This window comes from Limulus polyphemus, unplaced genomic scaffold (genome assembly GCF_000517525.1).
Source record: "Limulus polyphemus unplaced genomic scaffold, Limulus_polyphemus-2.1.2 Scaffold4256, whole genome shotgun sequence".
Taxonomy (NCBI): domain Eukaryota; kingdom Metazoa; phylum Arthropoda; class Merostomata; order Xiphosura; family Limulidae; genus Limulus; species Limulus polyphemus.
This window is the reverse complement of record NW_013669866.1, coordinates 57,685-69,392: the sequence shown is the minus strand read 5'-3', so window position 1 is coordinate 69,392 and position 11,708 is coordinate 57,685. Positions and strand designations below refer to the sequence as shown.

The window sequence follows — 11,708 nt, the reverse complement described above, 5'->3', positions numbered from 1 at the left end:
GAATCACTTGAAAAAACATGGGGGTGCTTAACTTTTTTCCAGGTGTATATACACTGTACTAATATTACATACATTTTAAAATGTTCTAACATAAAGTAAAGAAGTAACAGTAATTTACATTCTCACATATCCAATAATATAATTGCAAGGTGGTTATAATATACCAGAAATTATGAAAACATCTCAGAAAATAGTTTACACTCACAAGAGCTTTAGAAAGATAGCTTAACATACATACAAGTATTTTTTTTTAACATTTTACTAATCTTACTACAATGGACATAGGGTTGTACTACAGCATGCAGTATACAAAGATAATTACACTATAGTGTGCAGTCTACACAGATTTGAGTTTTGGAAATAGTAACAAAATGTATAAAATGAAAGGTAGTGGAGTAAAAGTACAAGTAATTCTCCTAAAAGTTACTTAATTTAGAGTAAAAGTATTTGAAAATACTTTTTAAAAAGTAGATACTGACAAAAGTTACTCTAGTACTGTACTCAAGTAAAGTTACTTTGTTACCTTTATACCCACGCTCACTAGAACTGTACATGAGGGTTTGATTGTACCTTTATTAATGTAATTTGTAAGTATAGCACTAAAAAAATGGAGCCACTTTCAATATATAAAAATATTACAGTTTATATCAGCAAAATCCAAACACTTTTCCTGTGCAGTACTTCTGAGGAAAATACATTTTTAGAAAATTTTCACTTTTTCTAAATTCTTTCAGTGATGTATGAATACTACGATTAGTAACTACTAGCACAAACAGCTCCCCATAGGGTGGCATTTCTGCTAGTCTAAGTAATTAACATAATATTACTTACTCACCTTGTTACTATTTCATTGTTTTAACACACATTATATGAGCCAAGGGGGGTCTTTGTTGTTCATCAAGAAATGCTAACCCATTGCAGCTTTATTTTATTTTTTTTTGCTATACCTTTGTGATTATTCTCAATGGCTGAAATTCAGCCATTTTGCGTCTCTTTTAATGAATTGACGATTCTGTTGACAGCCAGGTCAATAAAACTGTGGTAGGGAACTTTCATGGAGCATTTAACCTGGAAATTTAAGCATCTGAATTGTGGGATATGCTTCAAATGCAGCAGTTGTGATTGTTCATGCGACAGATTATCCCCTAGAGTAAAAGCATGGTGGAAAGCAGCCAATGAATCCTCAGGTAATTCAGAAACAAACATTAGAAGTAAATAGAATTCCAGCTACTTTGTGGAGTGTTACATCCACCATACGATTTATGGCCAAAAGCATATAGATTGATTCAAGGACGATGTTAGAATGTTCAAGAGAATAAATGAAAAAATGGGCTCCGGAAGAATGCTTGAAGAACTGCAATCTACATATCCTGATCAATTCAATATATCATCCTACATGGAGATTTGTCAATATATCACAGCCCTGACAGTGAAGTACAAAAACATGATACCCTTGACAATACTATTTCCAGGGGAATACAGCAACCTTACAGAGATACATTGATGCCCATTGTGTCTGAATCCAACTACACCATTACACTAAAAGTGTAGTCTGTGAGTTCCAAGTGCTGCATATAGATGACATTCACAAAGACGATTTCCCAAGTGATGATCAACTGAAGCAATTAGTTTCTCAAATACAGTCAAAGCAAAAGAAGAAGAATCAAACAGTTACCATCCCATGGTAATTGTATTACCATGCCTATGTACTTTATTATGCACATCCACTTGGAAACAATGTGCCATAACCTTTGAAACATTTATTCCATTTTTGTAAAAAAAAAAGGTTGAGAGTTTCTTGGTTCAAGATACATCTAGATACATGGTTTTAACACATACGGCATTGGAAAAGTTTCGGTAACCAACAAACCCATAGTAAAAAGACCCCCCCCCCTCCCAGAATCATATGACATGTGTTAAAGAACATGTTGCATTAACTTAACCAACTTCTCTACAGATAAGATATTACAAATTTAGTTTGTTACTATTGTCAAAACTATGCATTAACCCTGACTTAAACTATTCATACATAATTCAGTGAGTTACAACACTGACTGGTCACTTTATCCTTTTTCAAAATCAATGGGATGTCAAAGATATCCTCCAATATTTTCCTTCTCACAGTGAAATGAAATTGAATGAAATCTAGTAAAAAAATTCTAAATAATATGTAATTTCTGCTTTAAAAAAATTCATATAATTTGATTTTGTATTTCTATCACTTTTAAGTTCTGTAGTTTCCAAAATTTTGTTGAGACACTTTTGAAAAAAACACTAAAAAAATATTTCCTTTTGTCTTTGGATTTCAGCTTTTATTATTGATCAGAAACTTCCATTTTCTGTACAAGTTAGTATAACTTGACGTTTACTAATATATTTATTTTGATACCTTATTTTGTTGATTGAAGCACTCACCATTTCCAGTTATAAATCATACAAAATGTGGCAAACTTATCAGTGATCAATGCTTCACATTTCAAAATGACATTACCATTATCTTTGTCAGGCACTGTATCAGAAGTTTTTGCCAACAATATTCTTGGCTACGATCAATCTATATCTAATAAATGTAGTGCTTTTATTTGTGTTATTTGAATACAATACATTTAATAGCAACAACAAAAGGATCTGTTTCATTTGAATACTTTGCCATTACTAACTGTACTCACTATATCAAACTAAGTTTAGCTGATGTCATTATAGAAGACTATTCCTTTAGCTTTAACTTAGATATAATTTAACAAGAAACATTATCAGTAATAAAATGAATTTCAAAAGAAATAAAAAACAGCAATTCAGATCTGTAGTTTGTTCTTAAGTACTGTAAAATTTTTATTAATAGGAACTTTTGTTCATATTATTTACTCTATACTAGTATATACTAGAATATCTTCTAACCATTAGCTTTAGGTGTTTTCAAAGCTAAGCATCATTAGTAATTGTTCAGACATCATAAAGTGGTGGCACTGAAGAGCTGTAGTAATGTAAACAGTTACAGATTTATAGGATAGGAAATTGAACATGAAAAACAATACATGCAGTAGTTTTAAAATGGACAAGTATCCAGTACTTTACCCACCTATTATTTATATAGATACTGGCTACAAACAAATTAAAAAAAGTCAAAATTCCTTTTCAAATTTCGTAGTAAAATGTCTTTAAATTCATCAGATAAAAAAAGTGAAAGTACAAAACTTATTTATAGAACTCCTGATATATGGACCACTTGAGCACTTATTAATTAATGTAGAAGACACTATGCATTGTTTTGATGGTAATTACAAATATGGAAAAGATAAAATCACAATTTTCAAATTTCTCCAACCTACAAAATGGGAAAACAGGTGTTTATGATTAGAAAAAATTTTATTTACACTGTGATTACATTTATTACTAATCTTTAATAATCAAGTTTTTTAATCAAATCATGTTGTTAGGGTTTTTACTGTACTCATGGGTCTCAAAGTATTACTAAGAACCTCAAATAAAAGTTACTAATTATATGTCCAGCTTTGGTTCAATAAAACATTTGTAGAATAGAACTGATGTAGGAATGACACATTATAAGACATCTGATTTAAGTTGCACTCAAAATATAATTATATAGTCTGCAGAAAAATCATGTGTATCTGAATGATTTAATTAGATTTATATGTAGTTCTGCAGTAAACATTATTATAAAAGTTGTACTTACTGAAAATCATTTAATTATGCCCTTGCTTGTTGGTTACCTTCTAAAATGTCCATGTAACATCTAACCAATTTTAGATTGAAAGCTCTGGACATGGATAATTATATTTCCAAGGGATGATAGTGTTTTCAGCAAACATAGGCCTATACTTTGGAATGATCAGTAAAATTCTAAGAAATCATTAAAGGTATTGTTTACAACAGGTATTGTTTATGTAACAGATGTTACATAATGTTAAAATAAAATTTCTACAATATTTCACTAGTGTAACATTCTCAACTGGAGTATTAACTCAGTTAAATACAATATTATTAGCTTAAAAAACAGCAACTAAACATGACAGGAATTTAGTTTGAAGGAAGAGAAAGCAAAATGATAGTTGGCTGCTCTTCGCAACAGGAGTGCTCAGGAACAGTTGTTCCCCTTTAACTCCACATGTGAGATTAGTTTACAACAGTGGCCATAATTGCAAATATAAACATTGACAAGGAGTTTTTGAGAGAAGCTGTGAAGAAGGTCAGCAGAGGTAATATGAAGTTCTTCGTTTCCAGAGGTGGTGATGTAGACAAGGCAAGACATAGATCCAGACATGCAATCGAAGTACTAAGTTTACATCATGTGAATTTAGGAGTTAATTTTTATTTTAATTAGAGTTTATTGAAATGGATTTTATAGAAATGATTTGAATTGAAATTAAATTGGATTATTATTAGCTAAATACATACATTTGCTTAAATTCTTTACACTTTATGAATTATTGTTTACTCTTTTCCTATATACTGACTTTAGTTTAACTTCTCTAGAGTAATGTATTGTTTAGAAGTAATTTCAGCCTACAAAGCTATCATTTAACATTTCTGAAAAAAACAAAAAAATTAATATTGAGATTGGTCTGGTTTAGTGCCCAAAGTGAACCTTTTTTCTTACTATTTTTGTTATATTTATTGTTCTTATTGCTACCATATTTCTATATTAACTTAATTTTCATGTATAATATTTAAGAAAATTACTAACCCACTTTGAAGTGAGAGAAGATGCACTGATGGAGAAAAACGTTGCCTTTGATTGACTAGCTATACATTTACCTGGAAGTAATACCAGAATGATAATTATTCAAAAATCTTTCAAACATTACTAATGTAATACTAACAGTACTTTCTTAAAGAAACCCAGACAAAAAAATTTACAGCAAACACAGGAATTTGATATCCAGTACACTTTTTTCTTTCTAATCACACACTTCCTCTAAATTGTTATAATTTATGAAAACATTCATAAGATTGAGAGATAGATAGATCAGCCAATGGTGACATTGTTTAGATAACTATTTTTCAGCAGTGAAGAAGTACACACTGATACATTTAATATTAAAGTTGCAACTATTGTAAGTTACCTATCAAAGTTTTGCCAGTACCAGGTGGCCCAAATAACAGAATTCCTTTTGGTGGGCCTCTTAGTCCTGTAAAAATATCACTGGAAAAAAATCAGAAAAAACGATTTATGAATATAATGAGGTTCAAAAATGAGAATGTGACAATCTCAATAGTTACCAATTAAACTCAATGAAATTTTAAACAAATAAATTATTTCAATTTTGGAATCCTTGCTATGTAAGCAAACAAATACTTTAACTTAGTGAGACAATAACACGGGCAAAGGTAATGTGTCAAATTGTGGATAAAGTGTGCCATATACACTCAGAAACACTAACTTGTAGACATACTAACAAGGATAAAACTTACAAACAGAATTACAGTTATACTATATGTTATGTATAAACTTGGAAATATTGCAAATTCCTATTAAAATAACAAGGAGAAAGCTACCATGTAAGCTAAAAACCACAATACAATTGTCACTTCATGAGACACTACCAAGATAAAACTAAGATGTAGACTGTAAACATTACTACAAAAATGTATTCATACGGTCTAAGCATAGGCCAGACTACAATCTCCATAATAGTCTTCTTAGCAAATTCTAAACCAGCTATATCATCCCAGGTGACAGGTGGGCCATGGTCCATTATCTGTTTGAAGTAAAATGGAATTAATGATTCGCTAAAGCAGTCTGGATTGTCATAATAATATGTTTCACTAAAAAACTTATGACAATTGATTCATAGCCTAATAAACCAATTAATCATTACTACTTGAAGGCATAAAGTTTTAATATTAAGAAATTAATTTGAATAGCAATGTCACACAGCAATTCTTTTCAGGGTAAAACACAACAGAACATATTTCAAACTAAATAAGATCCATGATAACAACACACCTCATTCATCATAATCTCTATCATTTTGGGATCAATATTCTTTAATCTTTCGTCTGTAATATTAACTGAAGAGGGATTTCCACCTGGGAGGTTTTGAAGAAGTGAACATCTACAAAAAATAAGAGTTTATCTTGAACCTAATAATCATTAATTTACTACAGATAAATGTAGATATTGTATGGAACTATAAGCAAATTTTGTCTTAGCTGATAATTGAGTAAGATCTTCAAAACATACTTTTCATTCTCTTCTGAAGTGCTTTTACTGGTTACTGGAGGAACAAATTTACTAGCTGGGCCTCGGCTGTTGAAAGAAAAAAAATTAAAGTCAAAATTCAAATAGTGCAAAAACATTAGTTACAACAACATCAAAGAAACAGAAAAATATTTAAATTTGTGATTTATATTCATCAAAAACCCAGTTTCCATTTTTTAATCTTTTCCAAAATTTTAACAAGCTTTAGCATTCATAATAAAATTATATAAACTTAAAAATTATTCAACAAAAGTAAATAAATTACAAACCCATGCAAGTTATAATTTTCCAATAGGTATTTACCTCCCTTAACATAAATAGCTATTCTCATTCAGTGCTGCCCTCTATATGCAATTTATTTTTTGCATACCACAAGTTTTGAGTTCCCACGTACCCCAAGATCAATGTGGTTCAACTGTGTCTTGCATGCAAATCATCATACGTTAATAAAGTAACAACAAATATCTATTAAATCTATAAAGTAACAAATACATATTAATTATTACTCAAATTATTATTTCAGTCGTTCTTAATGTATCAAGCATCTATATGCAAAGAAAAGCCAAAAACTATGGTTTTTATCATTGAATGAAGATGTAGCCTAAAGATGCTTTGCTGGCTTTACGGCATAACCAGGTTTCATTCGTCCGAGCCCCTGGGCAGTTGCCCCCGCTCTGTCGGCAGGCCTTGGTTCAGATCCCTATTCAACCATTGTTCTCTTCCTTTTAGATGTGCTCCTCCCAATTTCTGCCCATGTCTGGGACACCTCTTTTAGGGTGTTCTTCGGATGCTTCTTTCTTTCTTTCCATTGCACCGGTCCCTCCACCTATTCAGTGTGGGATTCTAACTATTAATGTGTGAGGAGGTAATGTACTGTATTGGAAGTGATAATTTTCCTACACTGAAATGTATTTCCGATAGGTACTTACCTCACTTCACACTTCTCACCCTTCCTCCCCACTAAAAACTGGTGCTTCCATTTTCTGCCATAACTTGAAGTGATAGTTCAGTAGAATCAAATAGAGTAAATCACATGCATCATGAGGGTGTGTCACACTCCTATTGGTGGAGGGTTGTTGTTTTTTACGCTTATACTGTGAGGTAAAAACGGCTGCTGCTATGATTTTGTCTGGTTTATGAGCTCGTTGCTGTCTAATTTAGGATCTTCTTTTTAATAAATTCTTGGAAATGTTAAAAAAGAGAGAGAGAGAAAGGGGGTCCGGCGAGGATGTTTGCCCCGGGGCCCGTGCTGGCTCTCGACGTTCCTGATTGTGTAAGATTATGTGCAACTAGGTTCTTGAGAAATAGGTACATCTCTGATAAGTCACTGGTTCGAGCATGATCTTTTTCCATACATAGTAATGATATCATAGCGCATTGATTCACTGGCAGTTAATACGGTGCACTTAATTTCAATACCTAGATGGAGGCCATAAATATTCCATAGTATGGACTGTTTAACATTGTGTTTAATCAGTATTATATCATCCTCCGTCTTACGAAATTCTCTACCAAACAAAAAGTTGTTTTTTAATATACACGTTTGTGTGTGTGTGTGTTTATTTCATGACATCTTAAAAAGTAAATGTTGTACAAATATAGATGCATGCACAAATATTTATTTTTTAAGTTTCATGTCAAGTCATGAGACCATGGACACATGAAAACTTTTCTTAGAGTTGTAGCTTTTATTATAGGTGCTACCTTAATATTTCCTTGGTCATTTATGCGGTGTGGGACAATTAACATTGATATCTTCACCTTATGCAGTGATCAGGATAGGTAGAGAGATATTGGATTTGGGTTAACACCCACAGAACCTCACTCAATATTGTTAATTTTCTTAGCCAGTTTGGCGTGAAGCTATCAGAGTTCTGATTTATATGCATCACAGTAATGACTTGTTTCCTGTGGTTAAAGTTATTAATTAACCATTTAACTACTATTATATATAACTTGATTTGTTTTATTTACCTCCTTTAGTACTGCATCATGATTACCTTAACAACCTCACCTGCCTAGTGGAAAGGTTCAAAAATGCAGTTGATATGCTCTACTTTGTTAATTTAATGTTGTTTATAAGTGGTTGTTAAATGTATCAATATAAATATTGCATTGTTCTTTTTCTTGATCTTGTTATAATTTTTGTTGCTTCTGGGCTTTATTTTAATGATCATTTTAATATATTTTGTATGATATGGTTAATTTTCTGCCCACTATACCGTATTATACTATCCTGACTGCTATATTATCTGTTTTACGGTCTTGTAAAAAAGGAATTTTGTTTTTTCATATATATTGATTTTTAGTAACTCATAACATAATTGCTGTTGCAAAAGATGTTTTTTACACAGTTTTATGCAGAACTTATAATGTTATTATCAAGAATTTTTCCTGTTATTGCCACTGCGACTATTATATTTGCATTGGAAAATATCATGTTATGTATTTGTTGTGCATGTGGTAAAAAAAGTTGATTCACTGGTGTTTTTACGCTTTTATCTTGATATTATATCTTAGCCTTCATCTCTATGTTTTCAACATATAACAATGACGTTTGTTTGATTTCAAACTCAAAGTCATTAACAACCAATGTCAAATCTCATGTGTAGAATGATTTACAAATTTTCATTGCTTAATCTATTTATAACTATTTGACGTGTCAGTGAAGAGCACAGAAAACATAAGAACCACGAGTTGTGTAGGAAGGGAATCAGATTCTACCCTCCCATGTCTCTCCCCGTGGAACCCTAAGGCTATTTCTCAGTTTTGATGGCAATTGTTCCAGCAGGTCACCAGCTATAAGCGAGCATAGATACATATAGGCTTTTGTCAAATAATAGTTTAGGTAAGATTGTTTGTTTGTTTGTTTGTTTGTTTTGGAATTTCGCGCAAAGCTACACGAGGGCTATCTGCGCTAGCCGTCCCTAATTTAGCAGTGTAAGACTAGAGGGAAGGCAGCTAGTCATCACCACCCACCGCCAACTCTTGGGCTACTCTTTTACCAACGAATAGTGGGATTGACCGTAACATTATAACGCCCCCACGACTGAAAGGGCGAGCATGTTTGGTGGGATGCGGATTCGAACCCGCGACCCTCAGATTGTGAGTCGAGCGCCTTATCCACCTGGCCATGCCGGGCACGTTTAGGTAAGAATTTTACATACGATGTTGATCGACTCTCGTTTGGTAGGCTATATTAGATAGTTACTTGTGTTGGTTTTGACAACGATAGTTTCTTTGTTATCAATATAACATCTTGTGCTATGTTTAAGGTACTCTGTCGCTGTTTATCTTTTGTACATATATAAAAGAAGATTTTTCATTTTCTGAGGCTATGTTTATTGATAGTAAAGGCTTTGACTGTTTTGCCTTATTTTAGATTTACTGCTTTGTGCCAGCCGTAGCGGCGCTACCTTACACGTAGTTTACATGTTTGCATACTTCATAAGCCACTATAGCTTGTGTATAGTTATTGGTATTTTCAATCCGAACAGGACTCAGCTGCTAGGTCAAAGACCCTTAAGGTTCATGTATAATCGTCCCTAATTTGAACTACTAGTCTGAGTGGAAACAGACAGTCAGCAGCCTACCAACCCGAGGGTTTTGAATCGAATAACGGGATTTAAGCCTTTTATGGGTGTTATCAAATATACATAAAACTGTTAAGTGTGTCATTGTACATTAGTGTAACCTACTGCATTGTAACTTAGCCTATGACTTTTAGTTTTGTACTTTAATATCAGTTAAACTGCTTTTATGATAACAATATTTTTTATTATTTTTTATTTTGCTTTTAATTAAATATATTAGCGTCGCCAGTAAAAGTGTTTTCACTGCATTATTTTGATGTTTTACAGTAGAAGTATTATGAACTTGTTTGAGGAGTTTTGTTTGTGTCTTGTTCTGTTTTGCTTGCCTTGTCTTTGTATTACAGTTTCACAGATTTTAAGTAGATATTGAGTATCTCTTGGCCTATTAGGCACATACGTGCTGTTCCAATATTTTATGGCATCAAGAAGCATCTGGAGAAACAGGTAACTTTTTGTTTGTACTGCCAACTAAGGATTGAAGCTCATGCGGGAATAAGTTATTCGCGTTTAAAATTGGTTCGGATTTTAATTATAAACTAATATCAAACAAGGATATCTCGAGAGGAAAGAAGGAGAAAATTTTGGCTTGTTTACAATATTATTTCACCATCTTATAATTAATATTATATATATATGTGTGTATGTGTGTGTGAACATACATACATACAATTTTATTTAACTTCCATGCATACCTGTTACAGACTTCAAAAGCTTTCATGCTGATATGACTGTAAGTGTTACCGCGGATACTGTCTTAATGGGCTGAGAGTAAGCAAATGGTTAATGTACCAGACTATGGGGCTTAAGGGCCATGGTTCGCGTCCCAATACAGCAAAATCGCACTCAACAAGCTCTGTGCGAATATAGGACACAAAATAAACCAGCAATCTCAATATCTTACATATCATTTTTGCAAAGTAATGGACATTTGTTATTGCTCACACCTTATGAAACTGTGGGTGGGAAGATAATGTATTTGGGTTTAACGCCTACTAAATTTGAATGAACGAGCAATAGATATACGGTTTTGCTGGTTAATTCTGTGTATATTTAACCAATCATCAAATTCACGTTATGTAAAGTTTTCATCAAGCCAGCGTTCATGGGTTTTTCTCGGTTTGCTTTTATTTTAATACAGTTCAAGTCTAAGGTCCCGTTTTGCCTTTAGTTCAACTTTAACTTTTCATCACTTATTATATGTTGCTTTTTCAAGCTTATGGCAATATGCTGCATTTGAATGTTAAGATTTTATGTAATAAATACTCGTGCTTTTCTGTTGCACATCTGGCTTCACCTTTTAAACCTTTCCATTAGCTGTTACCAACTAAATCTACGATATTCCTCTCTTAGCTACTAGGCCTAAGTACCTATTAGTCGATTAATTGTAATCAAGATTACCATATGAGCACGTCTTTCTTTCTCCTCTAAGGTTTCAATATAGATTAGTGGGCAAAAATCTTTACCATATCTTCTCTAGAAATAAGTCTATTTCAAAAATATTTTTTAATTATTTAGTTCAAATTTCAAGCTCGAAGAATGGATACGCCAGATCCTTATAGCATGATCTTATTTGTTTTTAGCCTGCTTAAAGTATTAACAAAAGTTTCTTATCTTGACGATATGGTCTAACAACTTAGCTTTAGGTGGTAAATTAAGATGTCATGATATAAAATACTGTTTGGTTTATATATATTAGTGATTAAATTACTTTTGTGAGTGAATATTTTATTATTGTTTAGTTTTCGTTATTGCTACATATCTGCTCGTTTGTTAATTTCCGGTATAAATTCTTTCCGAGGAACTTCAACGATAGAACTTTGTAATACACAAAATTTCCACAGTCACTTTAAACTTAACAACCTTTATAACATACGCTATAAATCACAGTGATT

At 32.3% G+C, this 11,708-nt stretch overlaps 1 protein-coding gene across 4 annotated transcripts in view; it reads right to left on the bottom strand.

The window, feature by feature from the left end:
- The window catches only part of LOC106470861 (fidgetin-like protein 1), a 51,034-nt gene that overhangs the window by 8,825 nt on the left and 30,501 nt on the right, over positions 1-11,708 (bottom strand). For all 4 annotated transcript variants that reach the window (XM_022399506.1, XM_013931440.2, XM_022399505.1 and 1 more), the window contains 5 exons: positions 6,206-6,271; positions 5,969-6,077; positions 5,620-5,720; positions 5,085-5,164; positions 4,706-4,776 (listed from right to left, as the gene is read on the bottom strand). In XM_022399506.1, the coding sequence (XP_022255214.1) occupies positions 4,706-4,776; positions 5,085-5,164; positions 5,620-5,720; positions 5,969-6,077; positions 6,206-6,271 (427 nt within the window). The remainder of the gene's footprint in view (positions 1-4,705; positions 4,777-5,084; positions 5,165-5,619; positions 5,721-5,968; positions 6,078-6,205; positions 6,272-11,708) is intronic.